The sequence below is a fragment of the Lissotriton vulgaris genome, chromosome 10 (genome assembly GCF_964263255.1).
Source record: "Lissotriton vulgaris chromosome 10, aLisVul1.2, whole genome shotgun sequence".
Lineage (NCBI taxonomy): Eukaryota > Metazoa > Chordata > Amphibia > Caudata > Salamandridae > Lissotriton > Lissotriton vulgaris.
In genome coordinates, this window is record NC_141698.1 from 733,567,883 (window position 1) to 733,592,608 (window position 24,726).

Here is a 24,726-nt window from a genome sequence, read left to right on the forward strand (position 1 = left end):
CGGAATAAATGTAGGATTAGTATGTAGTGTAACAGCCTCCTTTGAGAACTGGAGAAAAGGAGGTTGAATTGTGAATGCCTGAATGTCACGGACACGCCTAGATGACGTCCCTCTTGAAACACAAATTGAAACAGTTAGTCAAGAAACGCCTGTCTACAACGATGTAGCCTCAGACTATGCAAATGAAAGAAAAAATGCAATAGGGCTACTTTCCACGTGAGGAATTTTAAACTCGCTGAATCGATGGGTTCAAAAGGAGGTAGGAGGAGCCGAGACAAGACCAGGATTAAGCGCCAAGTAGGCGGAGGACGTCGAATGGGTGGAAACATTCGGAAGAGACCTTTGAAAAACTGTTTGATAATTCTAGACGAATATAGTGAGTAAGAGCCATCATGAAGGAAGCGGGATAGAGCCGCTAGAAAGACCTTCAGAGTGGAGTGGGAAAGTCCTGACTTCGCAAGGGATAAGAAGAAAGGCAGAATCTGTTATGGTTTAGCGGTCATCGGTTTCAAGGCCTTGGAGTGGCACCAGACACAGAAACGCTTCCACTTCAACTGATAGGTTTTAATGGTGGAAGGAGCACGGGCGTGCGCTAACACCTTTCTACAGTCTGCGTCGATGGTCAAACGCGCAAATTCATGGTGCTCAGGTTCCAGGCATGAAGTTGGAGGTATGCTGGATCCGGATGGCAAATCCGCCCCTGCTGCATCGTGAGGAGGTGAGGCAACGGATGAAGCGGAATTGGCTCGCTCGGGGAGAACAAGAGAAGGTCCGGGAACCATGGGCGCCTCGGCCATTTGGGTGCGATCAAGATGACTTGACAGGGTTGAAGCCTCATCCTGTGCAACAAGCGTGGAATCAGAGGAAGCGGAGGAAAAGCGTAGCTGAATGCGTTCAACCAGCTGATCGAAAATGCATTTCCGCTCGACTCTCTGTGGGGATGAAGACTTGCAAAGCGTTGGCATTTCTTGTTGGTGATAGTCGCAAAAAGATCTATCTGCGGATGGCCCCACTGGCGGAAAATGAACTCCAGAGTTGGTTGATTGAGTTCCCACTCGTGGTTGTCCGAGAAAGACCTGCTGAGTGTGTCCGCCAGAACATTGGAAACACCCGGCACATGAATGGCAGTGAGATGAATCTGGTGATGAATTGCCCAATTCCATGTCTCCTGTGCTTGTTGGGAAAGCAAAAGGGACCTGGTGCCGCCCTGCTTGTTCAGGTAATGCATGCTGGTGGTGTTGTTGTCTGTTCTCACCAGCAGAGATTGACCTTGAACGATCGGTTGAAAAGACTTCAGAGCCAGGAAGATCGCCAGAAGCTCCAGGCGATTTATATGCCAAGTGCGTTGGACCGCAGTCCATTTTCCTTGTACTGACAGGCATTCGAGATGTGCTCCCCAGCCCTCCAGGGATGCATCGGTTGTAAGCGTCAGAGTTGGGGTAGTGTCTTGAAAAGACCGACCTTTTGAAATGTTTGGAGGGTGAGCCCACCACTCCAGAGCCTTTTGGATGCGGGGCGTAAGAAGGATGTCGTTGAACGATCCTGAAATCTGCTTACACTCCTCTTGAATGACCCTCATATGAAGTCTGCAATGGGGAATCAACTGTATGGCAGAAGAAGCCATGCCGAGGAATGATTTCAACATTCGGACTGAAACGTACAGTTTTGACTGGAGGGATCGTACGATCTGGAGCATACGGTCTTGTCGTTCCTGGGAGACAAAAACCATTGCAAGATGAGAATCTAGAGAGGCTCCTAGAAAATCTCGCCGTTGAGATGGGCGAAAGTGTGATTTCTGGCAATTGATGAAAAGGCCCAAGTCTTGAAACAGGGAGAGTCAAGACTGTGTATGCTGGATTGTCAGTTGAAGATTCGGAGCCTTTATGAGACAATCGTCCGGGTATGGATAAAATTGAATGCCTCGTAGGCGTAGAAAGGCAGCTACCGGGGCCATGATCTTGGTAAAGACCCTCGGTGCTGAACGGAGGCCGAATGGTAGGACCTTGAATTGGAAGTGCAGGTGTCAGACTGTGAAGCGTAGATACTTCCTGTGTCTGGGGTGAATTGGCACATGGAAATTTGCGTCCTGGAGGTCGATCGTTGAGAAGAATTCCCCATGATTGAGGTAATTCAGGATTTGAAGCAGAGTTAACATCTGAAAGGTTTTGCAAATTATGAATTTGTTCAGGGCCCGTAAATCCAAGATTGGACGCCATTCTCCCGACTTTTTCTTTACTAAGAAAAACCAGGAATAGAATCCCTTGCGCCGTTGACCTAGCAGCACTACCTCGATGGCCCCTTTTTGGATCATTAATTTTACCTGGGCCAAAAGTTCTTTGAGGTGGGGGGAGGGTGGCCCCGAAGGTGGATGAGTGGGAGGGAATTTTGTGAACTCTAGGATATGGTCTTTGGAGATAACGTCCAGGACCCATTGGTCGGAGGTGATTTCGGACCATTTGCAAAAGAATTTTGAGATGCGACCTCCAAGATGCAGTCGGCAGACGAAAGGAACTGAGACTGTCACTGTTTTTTTTTTGTTTGCACCACCTCTATAAGTTGTTTTCCGTTGGTATGGTCTGGAGGAAGACTGACGATTCTGGTTTTGGTAAGAACTTCTGCCGGTTATCGCCGTAGGTATTGTATGAGCGATACTGGCCTGATCCACGAAAAGTAGAGGAGCCACCGCCTCTACCTCGTGCCCCCCGAAAGGGCCGCTTTTTATATTGGAGTGTAGCCAAGGACTTTGTGGTGTCAGTGTCCTTTTTGATCGCCTCAAGAGCATCGTCTACATGCTTCCAAATAAAGACTCTCCATCGTAAGGCAAGTCGAGGACTTTTGCTTGTACTTCTGGGCGAAATGTTGTAGATTTCAGCCAGTCTTGACGCCTCAAGACTGCAGCCCCAGCTAATTGGCGAAAGCCTGTGGATGAAATGTCCAGCGCACATTCGATAATTTCAGACGAAATTACCTCTCCCTCTTGGATAATAGCCTGCGCTTCTGCACGGATGGCCTCAGGCATTTGAGTAATCAGTGCGGCAATCTCGGACCACATTTGGCGGTCGTAACGGCCCAGAATTGCTAAGGTATTTGCCGCTCTGACAGTAATGGCCGCCATTGTAGTAAACTTTTTTCCTATAGAGTCCAACTTGCGGCCTTCCTGATCAGGAGGAGACGTGAGTGGTGTAGCCGGATTACGAGATCTTTTCTGTGCTGCCTGAGTAATAACCGACTCTGCTTTTGGCTGTGACACTAAACAGGCTGGAGCGGACGCTGGAGCCTTATATTTTTTGTCTAATCTGGGCAAGACTGCAGGTATTGAGCTAGGATGTTCCATGAGTTTAAGTCCCTCTGACAAAATAAAGTCAATAATTGGAATTGTGTGGGATTGTCTTTGTGAAACGTCCTTAAAATCATACAGGAAGCATTCACTTTCATGTTGCTGTTTCTCGACAGTGAAATGAAAGCGTTTCGCTGCACGCACCATTAAATTATGGAAGTTTGCAATTGTGAGAAGTTGGCCCGATATGCAGTGTTCACTATTCTAGTGACTACTATGCATCGGTCCAAACGACCCTTATGGTGATTGGTTGTAAGTCAACCTTAGACCAGCTATCCTAGTAGCGTGGATACGAGCAGTCTTCGGGCTAAACTCTAGAGGGCATGTTAAGCCAGCCGTTATACCATCACATTCCCCTTGAACACCAAGTGAAAGGACACCACACAAGTGTTATGAAAATAAACAGTATATTTATTAGAATCACAACAGCCCTGGACTCTTTATGAGGACTTCCCAATTCGTATGACACCTTACTCGACATGTTTTGATAATCCTATGCCAAAGTTAGCATTTGACCGCGAGGTTCATAATACACTTAAGAGTATATGGTATAGCGTTATCATGGAACAGCTATTAGGACTTGGTTCCGCAAGCTGCATACGGGCTCAGCTCATGCCAGAGCACCATCTCACATAATTCCAAGCACTCTGCCTTCAGGATTGTTAAGGCCTGCCATAGGAGTGACTGATAGGAGTATATGTGTCCATTTTAGGGTTAGATATAGAAATACTATATCTAAAGCAAAGGGTGATTACACCACTTTGCCCCCAGCTGTTGTGCAGCCAGTTGTGTCTGTTTAGATGGCCAGCCAGGGGTGGCATAATACGTGCTTCAGCCCCTGGTAGGCCCTGGGTACACCTATGCCCTGGATACCTAAGGTATGCTGTACAGGGATTGATAAGGTGGCCCAGTACCAATTGGTAAATGCACCTAGAGTACATGGAAACCATTTTACAGAGAGAGCAGTGGGCCTGGGGTCCTGAATAGCAGGGCCCCAGGTCAACTAAGTCGAAAAACCAGCAAAACACCAGGCAAAAAGTTGGGGGTAACCATAGTCAGATATCCACCTTCCTACAATATATGCATATATAAGTAAAATTATTATAATTATAAAAAATACATATACATATATATAAAATACAGTAAACTCAAAAGTACCATAGAACTGAATAGGCCCATAGAAAGCCTAAGGGAGAGAACTCAACTTGGTAACATTTCAGTGTCATTATGTTTGGACCAAATTCCAGCCAATCAGGCTGCAGTTCCCTCTCGAACCTTCTCCTCAGAAGCCCAAGACCTCAGATTTTCTACTGCACGTCGTGTGAAGGGAGTCTCCCTGAGTTCTGCTCAGTTTTTTTCTTCAACTTTAGCTGTTATTTCTTCAAAATGTCTTAAAATAAGAAATCTTTGTTTAAAGCCTGCCCTTCCTGTGGTAAACTGCGCCTTTTCCATGAGGATCCTCACAGTAAATGCATTTACTGTCTCTACCCAGACCACGAGGTTAAGAACTGTAAGTACTGTCGCACTTTTCCTCCCAAGACTCTGAGGGATAGAGAGGCCCGTCTCCTTCTGTGGCTACAGAAGTTGAAGACTCAGTCTGTGGTTTCTGATGTGGAAAGTTTTTCTTCAGGCATTTCTAGATCCTCTCTGAAGCGTGGGTCTGAAACTGAGGTTCCATCTCCTTTTCTTAAGAAGAGTAGACTGGATTTGCTTCAGGGCACGTCTACGGGACCTGGTTCTCTGACGTCTGCGCCCAAAGCCTTGCCTTCCTCTCAGAAATCCGGCGAGCACGTCAACGCGCCCGTCGACGTCTTCAGCTACAACGAAGTCTGTAACCTCTACGTCGACAACGACACGTTCTATGTCTTCCACTGCTGCGTCGGCGACTATCACCTCGTCGACGACAGCCCAGGAGACGAGACCCATTACGTCGATTGTTAAGATTTCGTCGACGAGTGTCAAGTCAATGCCGTCGACGAAGAAATCATCGTTGACGCTCCCATCGTCGACGCGAACACCGTCGACGGTTCCGTCGTCGAAGCAAATACCGACGACTAAAACCAAATCATCTAAAAGAAGCTCGTCGATGGGTCCATCAACGTCGACGACAACCTCGTCGACTGCCATCGCATCAGCGACGACGACTCCGTCTCAGCTAGCTCGTCGACAAGGAATCTTCGTCGACGACGAAAAAATCTTCAATTTCTGCGCCTCAGGTTGGCCATACGACTACTGCTGTTACATCAACAGGCTCATCGGCATCTCATCCTCCTCCGGCTTCAGCTACCACTTTTACAGTGATTACTGCTTCTACCTTGAGGACTGTGCCTCTCATTCAAATAAGTCCAATAAGAAGTGGAGCACGTTGTGAGAAGTTGGCCTGATATATACTGTTCACTATTATAGTGAGCACTTTATATCGGTCCAAACAACCCTTATTGATGATTGGTTTTAAGTCAACCTTGTAGACCAGCTATCCTAGTAGCATGGATACGAGCAGCCTTCTAGAGGGACACGACATGTATGTAACTGTGAACCCCGGTTAAAAGTTAACTCGAGCCTCAGCATCACAAAATGGATGCTGCCACCACAGACACAAGTCTGACTTCCTGCTGCTGGGAGTCCTTCCAGCGAGGGAGGCTTGGACAAAGGGTTTCCTGCCTTGGGAGGTGCTAGCACCACCCCAGACAGGATTTTGTGTATTAGGTAGGACAGGGATCAAAGGAATGAGACATGCCTGGGGCACACAAGGTGTCCCTGTGCATACACCGGTCAGAACCAGTTCCTGGGGCACTCCAGCCCCAGAGCTGGCGCAAGACCAGACAAAGGAAAGGGGGTGTAACCACCCCCCTTCCTGGTCCCACCCAGAGGAGGGACCTAGTCGTAGTGCAGCCCCCTTTAGCTGAATAAAGGTAGGAGCTGGTCCCATTCAAAATCAGATTAATCTTGACAACTTCCACGAAGAAACTATTGACCTTCGACCTCCTGATTCCAGAAGACTGAAGAATCTCCCCTATGGTCAGGGAGTGACCATCCTGCTTCGCAGGCACCATCAAGCTCCTGTGCGGTTTACTGCAGAGTCCTTCCACCCCGGAATCCGACGACCCAGCTCGACAAGACCCGGACCTCCAGACCTCTCTGACCTCTACCCACATCCACAGCACAGCCGAGACCTGTGGGTGAGACGAGCAACGTGGAGACGGTCATCTTGAGAAACCTGCACAGCGCTTCCAGCACGACCGCCGAGGGATCCTCGAGTGAGTACTTTGGGGTCTGAGAAGTCCCACACCGACGCAGTTCCTGCACCAAAGACTAGTCCCCCAGCATCCACGAGATCTGCGTGGGGCCCTTTTGCCTGGTTGCTGCTTGTCCTGTTGTCTGGTCACTTGCCGGCTGGCTAGTGACCTGAGACGCCACGGAACCCGGCTGAGGAGGGAGGGACTACATGGCCATGAGGTACCGCTCGATCTCCTCAGGAGTCGCATCATGCCCAGGGACCCGAAGGTGTGGGGCAGGCGGCGACGTCTGCGACTCCGTCGAAGCCGAGTGGGTGGTGTCACCCGAACACCAGGCCGCATCGCGCGAGCGTCGGAGGAACGATGACGTCTCTCCGACCTCTCATGCCTCTTACCTGAGGACTTGGATCCGGACGACCGATGTCCACTCCCGGAGCTGCGAGGGCTCCGACCCCGCGACCCATCCCTCGATCTCCTGTGGGACCGGGACCTGGAGTGGCGCGGGGCCGACTGTCGGAGTTCCAGTCACTTGCGGGACTGCTCCCGAATAGCTTTAGACGTCAGGGCCCGGCAGACGAAGCAGGTGCGGTCGTCGTGGTCGAGGCCTAAACACTTGAGGCACCGGCGATGGGGGTCGGTAACTGACATCAGTCGGTCGCACCTGGAACAGGGTTTAAGCCCGGGCATCCCGACCAGCACCGTTGGAGTCGAAGACTTGAGTAGAGAAATGATCAAAAAGATCAAAAAGTTTAGTCAAAAAAGACTAAGGGGTACAGCTTCTCCGGATCTGCGCTAGCTGGCGCGGAAAAAAGAAGAACTAACGTCAGCGCGCATGGGAGGTGTCAATCCGACTAAGTCATTCCGGCGCTAACGACGCAGACGACGGACGTGGAGCCGCGGACGAAGCCTGCCGGCGCGCAGGGGTATTGCTACGCAACATTTTCCAGATCCAGTCTGACGCCTGGGGGTATTCTAAGGTAAGGAATCTATCACTAACGTGTCTCTTTCAGATTCTGGAGGTAGCTGGTCTAGGAACGGAGCAACATCACAGCAAAGTCGGCGGTCGTATCTACCCAAGATCGCCAGGGCATTGGCAACTCGCACCAGAAGACTAGCCATCGACAAGAATCTTTTCCCGCCCTTCCTTGTCCGGAGGAGTTGTTAAGGGAGCAGAGCGGTTACGGGATCTTCTCTGCGCTGCTTGTGAAATAACTGAGTCTAGTTTGGGATGGCCCGTTAAGGCCGCCGGTCCATCGTCAGGTGCTCTGTATTTCTTATCCAGACGCGGTAGCACAGGGACCACAGTCATAGCCTTCAGGCCTTCCTTCCACAGATGATCTACAATAGGAATGGACCTTGTTGTCTTCCTGAAGGGTTCCTTGAAGTCGTACAAGAAACCAGGCATGGCCAATTTGAACCTGCCAGCTGCTCTTTCCATCAGCTGATGGAAACCTCCTATGTCCGCTGGCGGGGAATCTACTGGATCCAGAACTGGAGGTGAAGGATCCGGAATGATGTATTCATCCCATTCAGTTGTATGTACAGAGTCATGATCCGAATGTTGATCCTCATCCGAGGAATCATCATGGGCATCTGCCGACCCGGAAGGATCCTGTGGAAAAGATGTCTGAGGCTGAGGGGATACCTGAGCAGGTAATCCAGGAATAGCCTTTCAGGCAGAAACCACGGCAGGCGCAGCAGGCGCTGCCGGAACCAGAATTGGCCTAATAGCCTTAGATTTGTAGTCCTGCAGCATCTTATGCAGGTCCTGAAGGAATGAAGATGGTACTGTAACCATATCCTGCCCAGAATAATGTTGCGACTGGGCCGCCTGATGATGTCCACCATCCTCCTGGTCATATCCCCCTTCAGAGTCCGTCTCTTGACATTTGATCACAAGTTGAGAGGGACTATTGGCATAGCTATACAAGTCCTGGTCATCCTCATCCGACTCCCCTTCCTCAAAGAGCAAAGCTGGTGGCAAGGGGGTCACTCTCTTAGGAGATGTCGTCGCCGGCGTAATTCTTGTCACTGAAATTGTAATTCTTTTTTCAGAGGACAGTACTGTCGACGGTTCAGTCGACGACTGTTGCACAAACGTCGACGAGATTGGTGTCGTCTATGATGAAACTGTCGACGAACCAGCTGTCGTCAAAGTCGTCGTAGATTCTCTCGTCGACGACACTGTCGTCATCGTCATCATTATCGTCGGCAACGCTGTAACTCTCGCCGTCGATGCTGTGGTACTTGTCGACTCAGTCGTCGACACCGTCGGCAAACCTCCCGTCGACGCTGAAGAACCTGCCGTCGACGCTTCCTTCTTAGACGACTACGATCCCTTTATCGACTAATACCCCGTCAACGAAACCAATTTAAATTTTGCCTTCAATTTTTTCGTTGACGGAAACTCTGCCGTTGACGCCTACGTCGTTGAGGACTTAGAACTCCTCTCAGAAGACTGGGAAGAGGGTTTCTTGAAGGCCGAGTCAGTCTTCTCACCCTTGGCAGGCGTAGCTGGTCCTACCCTCTCCATTTCATCTCAGTGAAGAGATTTGCCGGGACCCTAGCTCTCAGACTCACTGGGGGTCTTTTTTGAGGCCTTAGAAGGACGCTCCACAGAAGAAGGGGAATCCCTACCCCTCTTCACTGACCTTCTTGAGAAAGATGCAGATGCTGTATCTTCACTGTCACTAGAGACAGTATCCTTCCTGGATTTCAACTTCTGGAGCCATGTCAGAAGCCTACCCTCACGGTCCCAGAGGGTCTTAGTTGAAAAGGTGCAACAGATTTTACAGTCCGCAGCCTTGTGGTCAGGATAGAGGCAATAAATGCAGTCCTTATGCTTATCCTCCACAAAAAGCCTTTTCTTGCCACAGGTGGAACATGGCTTGTAAAGGGGCCTTCTCCTTATCAGACATCCTGGAAGGCAGCTCACAATTCTGAAGTGAATCTGAAAAGAATCTGAAGAAAAAACCTTGAAGAAACTTTTTGAAGAGTAGCAGTTGAGCAGAGCTCAAAGGAGACTCCCTAAGCACAACGTGCGGTAGAAAATCTAAGGCTCTGAGGTTCCTTCAGGAGAGTTCCTAGGGGTGAGGCACTTCTGATTGGCTGATGCCTAAGTTTGGTCTCTTTTACAAAAAGAGGGTGATATGCTACAAAAGGGAATGAGGCCTAGGCCTTTTGCTTTCTCTTTTGTACCTACTGCTATGGTATTTTTGTTACAGAGACTTCCATTCCGACGACGGGGAATAATACAAAAGCATGGGAATCTATGAAAGTTCCAAAACTGGGGCAAATAATACAATTTGGGGCCTTCTCGGGAATCACTACTTACTGGGGCAAATCCCAGGTCATGCCGCTCACGAGCTGTACCACTCCGTTCCCAATGGACCACCGCTGCAGTGATGCGCAGAAGAGGTCCGATACCTGGGGGTCACCATAAACAAGGATAATGATGAACTACTGCGTGCTAACTATGTGGTGACCCTAGCTAAGGCGGAGGACCTGATCACTGGGTGGGTGGTTCTCCCACTCTCTCTCGCAAGCCGGATCACCTTAATGAAGATGGTCATCATGCTGAAATTTCTCTTTTTGTTTACAAATATCCCTTTCCCACCGGCCGCTCCTTCTTTACAAGGCTGAAGAGCCAGCTCATTCGCCTCGCTTGGGGCTGGAAACAACCTCCGATCAAATTGAGCATCCTCACTCTGCCGTTTGCTCAGGGCGAGTTTGAAGTGACTGATCACAAACTCTACAATCTTAGTGCTCAGGCACAATTTGTTGTGTTCTGCCTCGCGGCTCCACCCTTTATGGCACATTTGGCGATGGAGCAGGGGCTCATGGCGCCTTTGCCTTTTAGGGGGTTCCTGGGTGTGGATGACCTAACAGCTGGGCGAAAGGAATTCACTGTGACTTGTACAAACAACGCATGGCGCGCCTTTGCCAAAAGGTCCCAAGTCCCTATGCTATACTATCCGCTGCTGCCCCTGCTCGACCAACACAACCTGCCAGCTACACAAGAGGGTATCTGTAAGCGCAAGCTTCTCAAGCTAGCCTTAACTACATGGGAAGACATGCATCACCTGGGGGGATTCAAAAGTGTGTCCGAATATTTGGGCGACACCACCACCCCCACCAAGGACCGCTTCCTATACATTCGCCTGCGACAAGCTGTTCGGGCTGCTGCCCCTGCGTTCCCAGAGGAACTTCCCACACTGCTCCAATTACATCTGATGATACAGGCAGGAGCACCACATGCAGTGTTCCGCATATAAAAGGCCTCCGTAGGGGCGGGGAGAGGTGGGAAGCCGAATTGGGATACCCTATGACAGAGGAGGCCTGGGAGTATAGCTGTCAACAAACCGAACGCATCACTGCTAGCAGCCGGTTCAGAATTATGCATTTTAAATTTCTCCACAGAATGTACTAAATGTCGGTAAGGCTACACAAACTCAAATTACGGGAAAGCGATAGAATTAACCACTGCAGGCAGGAGGGTGCGGGTTTCCTACATGTGGCGGGAGAATGTAGGTCCATAGCGAATTACTGGACGGAGGTGGGGAAAGCTCTGGGTGATATGATAGGGGAACAGCTCGATCTCACACCAGAAATGAGCCTCCCAGGGCACAAAGGTCACATTAAACAATCCCTGGCGATGGGCTTACTTGTTGCTAAAAGCAGAATTGCCTGCAAATGCGGGAAATGTATAGCTTTCTGAGATCTATTACTGCTTTCATACCCATTTCTACTACTAACTGGAAGGAGGTTTAAAGCACAAAAAATAGCAAAAATAGGCTATGTAACAGTAAAATGCCAAAACTGTGTGAAAAACGTAGGTCGTTCTGACAAGTCTGCCTGTCCCAGAAAGCTGAGAAGATGGTAATTTTAGCACAACAAACCCTTTGTTGATACCATTTGCAGGAAAAAAAACAGACACTTACTTCTGCAGCAGTTTTTTCCAAAAGAAAACAAAAAACGTTTGCTATATGTTGGCAAATTTTGAATCCACAAATCCTGGGTACCTTTAGAATACTTAAAATGTTGGAAGAATTAGGACGAAAATTTGGCGTGGGGGGTCGGGGGGGGTCTAGCAACGAAGGTTACGTTTATCGTGGTGCTGCATTTCTGTACTGTATATAAAGTTCACACCCTGGTAACTCGTGGAAGAAGGTGCCTGGTTGTGAGGCATGCACACGTCTGCCCTTGTCAATCAGCTAGCCAACAAGCATTGGTACCTACAAATTCATATCATATGTTTGAGCCCCTACTTTGTCTGGTGCTTTCTTTTTGTCGCTGCAGAATTATTCCCTGCCAGCATTGGTTTTGATTATCCTTATTCTGTGCTAAAGCAACACCCATGCTGCTCTGACGGATATTTTCTATGCAAATATGTAGCACATACTGCATTTACAAAGGGCAAATACAAACTGCTGGAGGGCTACAGAGAGAATTGTTTGAGTTCAATTTAAGTATTTATGGGAAGGTGAAAGTGGATCCACATCTCGAACCCCCAAAATCAGGATGTTCCCCCTCCAGCAACATTATTCCTGCTACACATGTTAACGTTAATTCCTGGGGTCTTCTTCCCTCTGTCTTCTTCTGAAGCTTAGCAGGCACCACTGAGCTCCATGGCGGAAAAAATAATCTGAAAGCTTGGCAAAAACATAAGCGTACATTGTTTTCCTCAACTATATGGGTACATTTATCAGAACGTTATCACATTTTCAAGCAGTAGAGTGTTCAAAAGTAGCAAAAACAATTTTACGACACATACCTGCTTTTCTGCATGATCTGCAGGCCATCCTTGAACGTGTTTTATAAGGTTTTCATTGAAGTGTGTTGCTAGTGTAGGTGTAAGCGAACAGGAGGTTCGTGAAGATGTGCTCTGTGGGCCAGCTGTTGCAGACGATACAGTAGTACTTGATGTGTGATTTGGGCTTGGCGATGGACTTCTTTGACTACTAAAACAGAAAGAAAAAAATACTTTTATAGCACTATTAAGATCAATGAATTTCATGAGACAAATAGTTGAAAGGACAGTGTGTGCTTACCTGTAATCGTAGTTCTCCATTAGGAGGACCTGCATTGAAATCCTAAGTACTGAATAATGCCACCCACATGCATAATCTCAGAGCATTTTACAAAATGAAACCTATACTTTTTAACTTTAACCACATCGCTGCTGTGGTAATTTTTGCCCTGTGCTGGAAAATGCCATTTTGCTGGTGTCATGACGAGCTCAGCTCGTCATCAGCACAGCTCAACTGTGCCTCATGACGAGCTGAGCTCGTCATGAGCATGGAAGGGGTTAAAAACAAAAGAAAATGACAATCTACTGGACACTGAAGGCTATATTTGCCAGGTTTTTTTTTCTTTTAAATATCCAATTTTAGTTAAGAAGACACTAAAAACAGAAAAGTGGCAATAAAACCTTTCATAAACCTTTTTTAACAGAAATGTGAGAGATAGTTGGCAGTGTAGCTGGATAGGCTGCAACCTAAAGGTCTTAAAGGAACCATGCAATTTAAACACAGACAAAAGACTATTGAAATTGCCTCAGCCTTTTTTCCCGCAATCCCACACCATGGGGCACAATGTATCTTTAAACAATAGCATTATATTTATGTATATATCTTCCAAACACAGTTTAACATTAAAGGGAGCCACCAGCCATGATTGGGCGTCCCCAGGCATTTTTAATATTATTGTTCACATTCTGAGCACTGCAACCTCCCCTTTTTCTCTTTCCCTCAGCCCACTAACACAACCTGTCTGCTGTCCTTCTCACTGGAGGATCCTTTACTAGTATCCCATGAAAAAATATTCAAGCAGGGGTCTAGTGGATACCAGTTTACAACTCTTAAACCCAGATAATGGTTCCGCCTACGGGTGGGCTGATGGGCATTTTTCCTTATGCTTTCCCTCTCTCCTATGGTTTGGTCCACTTCCTCTTTCTCTATACACTAGATTTGAGTGTTTAGTTTCTCCACAGTATTGTTGAGACCCTTAGCATCCCCTTTAGTGTTGTTTGATTATCCAGTTGGGGGACAGGGTGCAAGCTGGTCTGAAAATATTGTTTCCCCTTAGACCCTCTCCACATTTTGTTTTTTGTTGATTTTGTGCAGCTACGGCTGCGGGTCTACCTTTGATGAGGCATGCCCCGATAGTATTGCCTTGATTAATAGTGATACTCAGTAAGCGCGTAAGATGGCAGACTTTGCGGGATTAGCATTTGATGAGACATTATCATCTATTCTCAGTGAGAATCCTAGCATGCTGGACTCAATACCTACCACAGGACCACCTCCCCCGGGAGATTGGGATACCATCCTTAATTTAAAGAAGAGCCACTCATGAACCATTATCCATGGACAGATTATGGCCGAGTACCTGCATGGTAAATGCGCCCCAACTGGTCTAGTGGTGACTAATGCTCCTAGACTGTTTCTCACAGACAAAGCGTTTCTTAAAGACTGGTCACTAATCGCGTGGCGATGCACCCGCGATTGGTTGATCTTAATTATTAAGACTACCAAAAGGGTGGCTGACGCCATCCTTGTGGAGATACAAGTTTTGGAAGGTCAAATAAAAACCACACTTACGACCAAACGCTTTGAGAAACAACTAGAAGAAACAAACAAAGCAAACAAGGAGTACAAAGACCCTATTTTCTTCGCCAAGATTGAAAAATTTAAAAAAGATCTTGCAAAGTTCTCCCACGAGAGAATTTATCCATACACAGGTGAAAACTATACACCCACTGGCACTCATAAACAAGGAAAAGGATATGGCTCTAATTATGCTACTTCTTCCTCTGATCCTGACTCCAGTGATTCAGACACCTGTGGGACATCACAATGGAGAGGTAGAGGTCGATACAATCGCCCCAATCGGAGGCGCACAGGACAAGGCAACATGTACCAACAGGGCACCTGGTGGCCACCAACTCCATGGGGATACCCACAATTTCCACCACCCATGTCCCGTTACCAAATTCAGCCTCAATTTAATGACAGCCAAACTTTTTAGGACAAGGACGTGGCTGGAACAGAGGCAGACGGAGAGTTCAAACCCAAGTACAATGGGCAGACGAGATAGATGCCCCGAATACCCTCAGCAAGCGAGGTCAATAACCATCACTCCAGGAAGTGAGGAAGACCTTGTAGTTCATCTTAGTTCACGTACCATTACCACCATTGAACACCAAGTGCTAAACAAAGGCCTTGGATTTGTACCAACTAATAACGGGGATGCATTCCAGCTTCGGAGTGAAGTCGAAAAATTATTCCGCAAGGTTCGGCTCCATTTCTTTTTTGCTGATAGTTGACAAGAACTAGATCAACCAACTACAGAAACAAACACAGGTCTTAAGATGAAATCGACTTTTGTTCATCTTCTTCAACAGGTACCATCCAAAGTGGGTACGTTTGAAAAAGCAGTGACACATGAAATCAACTCTCTTAATCTGTCAAAAACAGGCCCTTTTCAAAATCTATCCAGAGCAGAGAGATCAGCATTGGCAACCTTATCTAATGACAAAAACATTACCATCAAGCCAGCCGATAAAGGTGGTGCAATAGTCATTCAAGACACCACCTCATATCGTGCTGAGTGTATAAGACAACTAAGTGATACTAACTCCTACACATTGTTGTCTGTTGACCCTACCACTAGACTCAACTGAAATTAAGAATCTAGTAGAAGAGGAGAGTGTGGAGGGCTGGATAACATCACACAAGGCAAAGTTTTTGGTCACGTTATATCCAGTCACTCCATATTTTTACGCACTGCCAAAGATTCACAAATTAGCCAGACCCCCCCCCCCAGGACGACCTATCCGCTCCGGGATCGGTTCACTTCTCGAGCCCCTTTCTTCTTTTGTAGACGTCTTCTTAAGACCTCTTGTGAAAACCATGCCCACCTACCTGCAAGACACGAAGGACGTTCTTCGCCTTCTACCAGCGGTGGAGTTCAACACCGAGACTGACATACTTGTCAGTTTCGATGTGGAATCTTTGTATACTTGCATACCGCAAGAAGAAACTCTACAGGCCGTGAGAGAACTTCTAGAAAACACCACTCATGAAAGCATCACACCCATCCATTTCATAATGGACTTGGCGAGGCTCGCTATGACCGAAAAAAAAATTCAATTCGAAGACTCGATCTATCTCCAGACATCGGGGACTTCCATGGGCAGCAAATTTGCGCCAAGCTTGGCGAATCTCTATGTCCATCTTTTTGAAACCCAGTATGTCCTCAACCACAACAACCAGTATTACCATCAAACGGTGTTGTGGAAGAGGTACATCGAGGATGTCCTTGTGGTTTGGCGTGGAGATAGTCAGTCTGTACTGGCTTTCCAAAACTGGCCCAACAATCAGAATCGCTATCTAAGATTCACAGTGGAATACAGTCCCACAGAATTTCCATTTCTAGATCTTTTGATCATTCTGAAGGAAGGTCACCTTACAAGCACTCTATATCGGAAGCCAATGTCGAGAATTTCGTTGCTCAGGTTTGATAGTTATCACCCACGCTCCCTGAGAGAGAATCTGCCTTTTGGACAATTTCTCAAGGTTCGTAGAAATTGTTCTGAAAAACCTGATTTTCTGGAACAAGCCAGTGTTCTTTCCATCAAGTTGAAACAACAACTTTACCCAAGAGCATTGATCAAGAAATCATACAAAAGGGCCTCCAACAATCATCATGATGCCCTTTTGACAAGTCCAGTGGAAAAACCACCTCTTGACACGTCCTCAACATCGGTCTGAAAAATCATCTGGCAAAATTGGCGCATATTGAACTCTGCGGGTGACAACATTCCAACACCACTGTTTTCCTTCAAGAGAAGTTCGAATCTGAGAGATGAACTGGTGCACACCAGACCACGCTCTATCTCAAACGAACCAATAACACTGCGGAACCTTCCCCCTGTACAAGGACATCATCCGTGTGGTAATTGTTCAGTATGCCCACAAACCAAGAAAATGCTCGTAGTACATCTCGTCCATGGGTGCTAAAGCCGGCACACGAATTGAAACAGCGAGAAGGTCATTTATCAAATCACTTGCCCATGTGCCCTCCGTTACATAGGCATGATGACCAGAAAGGTCAAACTAAGGATACAGGAACACAAAAGCACCATTAGGCGCAATAAACAAGCGACCCGGATGACAAACCATTTCCTCACAATGAAACACACTGCTGAAGATATGGAGTGGCTAGTACTTGAACTACCATTCATACCCGCACATGTCAGTGATATTTCCCATTTTTTGTTTGTTAAAGAACAGAAGAACAATTGTTACTTACCTGTAAACAGGTGGTTCTCCAGTATTGGTGTCTTTCATAGATTCACATGCTTGAATATTCCCAGTCGAAGTGGGAGTCCCACGGTAAATAAAATAGCAATAATGCTAAATATATATAAATATATATGTACACATAATGTATATAACAATAAAGAAAGGGAAACAATAGAAAACAAAAAAAAACGATTCCTACATAGGAATGCATGGTAAAGAGAAAAAACCATTTGCAAAACATCAGTGTCATTATGTTAGTCCAAATCACAGCCAATCAGGCGCCAGCACCCTCTAGAACCTTCTCAGAAGCTCAAGCCCTCAGATTTTCGTAGCACAAGTAACCAAGCGTGCATGAGGAGAAGAGAGCCTCTGAGGGGGGGAGGGTGGGTTGCATGTGAATCTATGAAAGACACCAATACTGGAGAACCACCTGTTTACAGGTAAGTAACAATTGTTCTTCTCCAGTATTAGGGGTGTCTTTCATAGATTCACATGCTTGAATAGAATAGTAAGCAGTAACCTCCTAGAAAACAGATTGCTAGGCATAGAAGGAAACAATCAAGACAGTACTAGAATATAATACAGTCATAAAAGGCATCATAGCAATCACAGGAAAATACAAAGGAGGAGGGACCACTTCGACTGCACCCTTCAACACAAGAAGACGGACCTGAAGGAAGAGCTCCTCGAGATGTGGAGGAGGTGGGCCATGAGGTGGAGTGCAAGGAGGAATCTCTGTAAACTCCAGGGTGTGACCCCGTTTGACAAAGTCCAATACCCAGCGGTCCGAGGTGATCGAGGACCATTGGGAATAAAACAGAGATTCGCCCTCCAACAGTTTGAGAATGGCACAAGTCATTGGCGTTTCTGTGTGGTGCCACGATAGGACGACTTTCCTCTGTAAGGTCTGGAGGTTTGCTGACGAGACTGCTGGTTGGGCGTGTATCGTTGGCCGCTCTGAGTGTAGGAGCGGCATTGTTGTCCTCCTCGGAAGTTGGAAGAAGTGCCTCGTCCGCGCGCACCTCGAAAGGACTGCTTCCGAAATTGTAACGTGCCCAAGGACTTCGCCGTATCTGTGTCCTTGATGGATTCGAGGGCATCATCGATAGGGGATCCGAACAGTGATTCCCCATCATAAGGCATATCCAAAATTCTGCTTTGGACTTCCTGTCGGAAGGAGGTGGACTTCAGCCAACCCTGTCTTCGGAGTGCAGCTGCACTTGCCAGGAGGCGGAAACCTGTGTTAGCGATATCGACAGCACAGTCGATGGTTTCTTCCACTGCCCTTTGACCATCGTGGAGAATTTGTTGTGCGTCAGTCTTGGATGCATCAGGTATGAGTGCCATGAAATCTGCAATATCTGACCACATCTGCCGGTCATAGCGTCCCAAGATGGCTAAAGCATTGGCTGCTCGGACAGAAGTTGAGGCCATCGTTGAGAACTTGAGCCCAATAGCATCTAATAGTCGACCCTCTCTATCCGGAGGGGATGTGATTTGGGACGCTGGATTCCGAGCTCTACGCTGTGCAGCCTGAGTCACAACAGAATCCGGTTTGGGATGAGAAGTCAGGAAAGCTGGAGAGCCAGTGGTGGCCTTGTACTTCTTTTCAAGGCGTGAAATCTGAGCAGGTAAGGAGTTAGGAGCTTTCATTAATTTAATTCCCTCTTTCCACACGAACTCAATAATAGGAATAGTGTGGACCTGCTTATTAGGTTTGTCTTTAAAGTCGTAGACAAAGCAATCTTCCTCGTATTGTGACCATGGAAGCTTGAAACGCTGAGTTGCTTTATCCATTAAAAGATGGAAACTGGCAATATCAACTGGTGTTGAGTCACTTGAAGTACCAGGTTGAGGAGAAGGCGTTTGCGTCCTATCATCGTCCCAGTCGGCCATATCCTGGTCACCTGCTTCATCATCTGTTTCGTCAGGAACCTCACCATCCTCCAGTTCTGCGTTCGCTTCATCATCCGCATCCTGCGGATATACAGTGGTATGGATGCTAATAGACCTTTGAATCCGGGACGAAGATTTAGTTGGTACGACAGGTGGCAATGAAGGTGGAGGTAGCACCACAGGAGCAGGAGATTGTGCAGGAGTAGTTTGCGGACTAGCCGGAAAACGGCGATTGTAATCATCTAGCATATGCTGGAAATTAGAAATTAAGGACAAAGGAATGGTGGCCACAGGTGTTTCAACAAACTGTTCCCCTTGTTGAAATTCTGGCTCCCCGCCATCATCAGAGTCTGTGTCCTGACATTTAATAATTAAATCAGAGGGACTATGTGCTGCCCCAAACGTGTCTTCTTCATGCTCCGAGTCCGATGTAGTAGCAAACATCGGGGAAGGTGGTTGAAGCTCTGGTTCTGAGATCTGTTGACAGGGTACTGCAGAGCGAGAATGTGAAGATTTAGATGTCTTCAAGGGCACCAACGGTACAGAAGCAAAAGAAGTTGGTGCCGTCGTCGACGGAGCCGTGACCGACGACGAGGCTGAGTCAGTTGTTGTGGCTGGTAACTTTGAAGAAACCTGCGTCGACTGAGAGGTCGTCGACGAGCGATCCAGTGTTGAAGCAGCCGTCGAGTGATTCATCGTCGTCGACGGGTTCGTCATCGTCGACGGGCGAGTCGTCGTCATAGTCGTTGACTGTTTCGACGTCGATACTGGTACTGACCCAGTCGACGGGGCCCTCGTCGACGGGTCTGTCTTCGTCGACGAAATCTTCTTTGTCGACGAGATCTTAGTCGACGGTGTCTTCGTCGATGCGGCTTTAGTCGACGGCGCCGACGATGTCTTCGGATCTTTCGTCAACGAGGATTCTCTCTTCTTCGTTGACTAGATAAGAATCGTCAACGGGACAGGTTTAGACGGCAACGAAACCCTAGTCGACCTGGAGGCAGTCGTCGAAACCATCGTCGACTATGAGAAGGCAGAAGTGGTAGTCAGAGTAATAGTAGACGATGCAGGCAAAGCCGCCCTCGTCGACGGAGCGCTCGTAGACGCTCTCGTCGACAGAACGCTCGTAGACGCTCTCGTCGACGGCGGGCCAGAGAGGTGTGAAGGCACCTTGAGAGGCAGCCAAAGACGCCCGAGAGCCAGGTCTCGTTGGCGTAGAGGTGGTAGAAAAGGCAGTAGAGACTGCAGGAGCCACAGACAGGGCTAATTTCGGCTTCTTGAGGAAAGGAGAAGGAACCTCCTGGACACTACCCCTCTTTGAGGCTGAGGAGAAACCAGAATGTAGACTCTCTGCGTCGGACACTAAAGAGTCTTGTCCTTCAGACGCTGCAGCCAAAGAATAAGACGGCCTTCCCTGTATTAAGGGTTTTGGTAGAAAAGGTTCTACAAAACTTGCAGCTGCCAGCCTCATGATCCGGATATAAACAATAAATACACTTCTGGTGGGGGTCCTTTTCAAAAAGACGAAGCTTCCCACAAGAAGAACATGGTCTGAATAAAGACTTCTTACTTGACATTGTAGATTTCTGGAACTTGAAGATAGAGATGAGAGCAAACTGAGCAGAGCTCAGGGAGACTCCCTTCACACGACATGCGGTAGAAAATCTGAGGGCTTGAGCTTCTGAGAAGGTTCTAGAGGGTGCTGGTGCCTGATTGGCTGTGATTTGGACTAACATATTGACACTGTGTTGCAAATGGATTTTTGTCTTTACCATGCATTCCTATGTAGGAAGTTTTTTTTTTAGTTTTCTATTATGTTTCCCTTTCTTTTTTTTTGTAAAATTTTTATGTTTCCCTTTCTTTATTGTTATATACATTATGTGTACATATATATTTATATATATTTATTATATATTTAGCATTATTGCTATTTTATTTACCGTGGGACTCCCACTTCGACGACGGGGAATATTCAAGCATGTGAATCTATGAAAGACACCCCTAATACTGGAGATATGGATTTTCAAACTTAAATGTGACACTGAGGGTTTAAATGATGAAATTTCATGGATTCAGCTTTAAACCAATTTCTTTTCTAGAACTGCGTTGTATATTAATACATTTATGCATATACCCATTACAACATACATCTGAAAATTTGGTATGCAATTTTGTTAATCTAGTGTTCAAAAATTTGACCAGCTTCATGACCCTGGTGAATGTGAATATTTAAATAAGTCTATATCCAAATTGGTATTTGACTTTTAAGACAATGCCCATGTATAGGTGCACTTTCTACCCTAGACACCGGAGGTCTGTATTTGGTGTTCACTTTAACCCCTTCTGTGCTGCGCGGATTTTCCCCCGGTGCTGAACGTATCATTGGGCCTATGGAACCATGACGGAACGGTTCCGTCATAAGCACAGGCCACCTTATGCTCATGACGGAACCGTTCCGTCATGAGCATGGAAGGGGTTAAATACTGTTCAGTTTTTCTGTATAATTTGATATACTTGTGTACATATTCAACACATACCCGAAAATCCGGCACTGGGTTATGCGAATCCGGTGTTCTCAACTTTTGACTAGTTTATACACCTGGTTAAGGTGAATATTTCAAAAATACGTTTGCATCCATTGTTTTACCTAACTTGAGTACAATGCCCATGAACAGGCTTATTATCTATCTTAGACATTTTCTATCTGCACCGTTTGTCCATTCCTCAAACTGTGCTGATTTTTCATGTCGCACAAGTTACTACTTGTGTAACGATATATCTGTAAGAGACATTAGTTAGTGATAGATTCCTTACCTTAGAATATCCCCAGGCGTCAGACTGGATCCGGAAACTTTTGCGTAGCAATACCCCTGCGCGTCGGTAGGCGTCGTCTGCGGCTCCGCGTCCGTCGTCGGCGTCGTGAGCGCCGGAATGACGTCGGAGTATTTAGACGTCGCCCATGCGCGCTGACGTCAGTTCTGATACACAGCTTTTCCGCGCCAGATACGCAGAGCCATGAGAGAACCAACACTGGTGCCATGAAACTAGGGCCCTGAAAGGGGATGACCTTAACCCTAGATATCGGTTCGCAGAACGGGGAGGATGGGTGGGTCGGTAAGGAATCTATCACTAACTAATGTCTCTTACAGATATATCGTTACACAAGTAGTAACTTGTGCATCTGAAAGAGACACGTTAGTGATAGATTCCTTACCTTAGAATAGATACCCCAGCAATACCAACCCCGGTGGTGGGTCTGCGAACCAATATCACACCAGAAAGTCCTGGAGGACGGAACGGCCAAAGAAGCCATCCCTCCGGACCTGACTGTCCAGGCAGTAGTGTCTTGCGAACGTGTGCAGCGAGGCCCACGTAGCTGCCTGGCAAATGTCCTGTAAAGGGACTCCTCGGCCCAGGGCAGTTGTCGCCGTGGCCCGAGTGGAATGAGCCCGCAACCCAGCAGGGGGCTCCTTCTTCGCCATGGAGTAACATGCTTGGATACACAAGATGATCCACCTTGAAATGGTCCTCTTGTGTACAGCCTTTCCCTTCTTCGCGCCCACGTAACCAACGAAGAGTTGGTCATCCACCCGGAATTGGTGTGTGCGGTCTAGATAGTAGGAGAGCGCACGTTTTGGATCCAGACGGTGGAGCCTCTCTTCCTCTTTCGAGGGATGCGGAGGCGGAAAGAAGGTGGGCAAAGTGATGGACTGCCCGATGTGGAAGGCCGTTACAACCTTGGGCAGAAAGGAAGGTCGTGTACGTAACACCACATTGTCAGGATGAACAGACAGGAAAGGTGGAGAAGAAGAAAGAGCCTGGAGCTCACTCACTCTCCTGGCAGAGGTGATGGCCACCAGGAAGGCAGTTTTCAACGTGAGAAGACGGAGAGGACAGTTATGGAGTGGCTCAAAGGGAGCACACATCAGATAAGTGAGAACAAGATTCAAGTCCCACTGGGGCATCACGAAGGGAACAGGAGGGAACATGTGTGTGATGCCCTTCAGAAATCTGCTTACAATGGGGGACTTGAATAAAGAAGGCTGATCAGGTAGCCTTAAGAAGGCGGAAAGAGCAGAAAGGTACCCTTTAAGAGTGCCCAGAGCAGAGCCCTGCTGGGCAAGGGAAAGAAGAAAGAGCAGCACTTCCGAAAGGGGTGCAGAGAGAGGATCCACAGCCTTTGCTGTGCACCATGCCACAAATCTGTTCCACCTGCAGGCGTATACCGACTTTGTGGAGGGACGCCTGGCTGCCAGAATCACATCACAGACTTCAGGAGGCAAGTCAAATGGCCTCAACTGTCGCCGCTCAATCTCCAAGCTTGTAGGTGGAGACTGGACAGGTTCGGGTGCAGCACCGTCCCCTGCTGCTGCGACAGAAGGTCCTCCCGAAGAGGCAGACGAATCGGGGGATCGACTGACATGCTGAGTAGCTCGGGATACCAGTATCTCCGTGCCCAGTCCGGAGCCACAAGGATAACCTGGGCCCGGTCGCGCCTGATCTTCTTCAGCACTCTGGGCAGAAGTGGTATAGGCGGAAAGGCGTACAACAGACCGCAGCTCCACACGCGACGAAAAGCGTCTCCGAGCGAGTGCCGCCTTGGAAATTCCAACGCGCAGAACTGATGACATTGCGCGTTCTCTTCTGTGGCGAACAGATCTAACCAAGGCTCTACCCACCGCTGAAAGAGACCTTGCGCCACGTCCGAGTTCAGACGCCATTCGTGATCCATCATGCACCGACGGCTGAGTTCGTCCGCCCTGGCATTCAGAGAGCCTGCCAGGTGTTGAACCACCAGAGTCACGCCCTGATGTTCCAGCCATTGCCAGAGGCGCAGAGCCTCCTGGCAAAGGGTCCACGACCCCACTCCGCCTTGTTTGTTGCAGTACCACATGGCGGTGGTGTTGTCGGTGAACACTTGCACTGCACTCCCCCGGACAGAGGGGAGGAATGCTTTCAGTGCTAGACGAATCGCCCGCAGCTCCAAAAGGTTGATATGGAGCCGGGACTCCGCCGGAGACCAGAGGCCTCCCCAGCCCTGGAGGGACGCGTCCGTCACAACTACGTGCTCCGGGTGGGGTAGGGAGAGGGATCTGCCACTGACCCAGTCGCGGTCCGTGAGCCACCACTGCAGTTGTCTCGCAGTGCCCTCCGAGATCAAGACATGATCGGACAGGTTGCCCTGATGCTGGGCCCACTGAAACTTCAGGTCCCACTGCAGAGCCCGCATCCGCCACCGTGCGTGATGCACCAGAAGGATGCAGGAGGCCATCAGCCCTAAAAGCCGCAGCGTCAACCTGACCGAGACTCGGGATAACGGCTGGAAGATGGGAACCAGAGCCTGAATATCCCGAACCCGCTGTTCGGGTGGGAAAACCCGAAACTGCGCCGAGCCGAGAACCGCTCCGATGAATAGGAGCTTCTGAGAGGGGCACAGGTGTGACTTCGGCACATTGATGGAGAACCCCAGCAAGTGCAGGAGGTCGGCCGTAGTCTGGAGGTGGGTGACTACTACCTGGGGCGAGCCCGCCTTCAACAACCAGTCGTCGAGGTAGGGGAAGACTGATACCCCCTGCCTGCGCAGATGAGCTGCGACCACCGCCATCACCTTCGTGAACACCCGTGGGGCGCTGGTGAGGCCAAAGGGGAGCACCGTAAACTGAAAGTGCTCCTGGCCTACCGTGAACCGCAGGTAACGCCGGTGGGCCGGCAGGACGGGGATGTGGAAATAGGCGTCCTGCAGGTCTAACGCTACCATCCAGTCTCCCGGGTCCAGGGCAGCCAGGACCTGAGCCAAAGTCAGCATCTTGAACTTCTCCTTCCGGAGGAAGCCGTTGACGTTCCGCAGGTCCAAGATAAGGCGTAGGCCCCCTTTGCCCTTCTTGGGCACCAGAAAGTAGTGGGAGTAACATCCACACCCTACTTCTGGCCCAGGAACGCGCTCGATGGC

General features: G+C 48.3%; 1 protein-coding gene across 8 annotated transcripts in view; it reads right to left on the reverse strand.

The window, feature by feature from the left end:
• WAC (WW domain containing adaptor with coiled-coil) overlaps nucleotides 1-24,726 on the reverse strand; it is a 669,371-nt gene that overhangs the window by 88,877 nt on the left and 555,768 nt on the right. For all 8 annotated transcript variants that reach the window (XM_086941596.1, XM_086941594.1, XM_086941592.1 and 5 more), the window contains one exon: nucleotides 12,347-12,533. In XM_086941596.1, coding sequence (XP_086797722.1) covers nucleotides 12,347-12,533 — 187 coding nt within the window. The remainder of the gene's footprint in view (nucleotides 1-12,346; nucleotides 12,534-24,726) is intronic.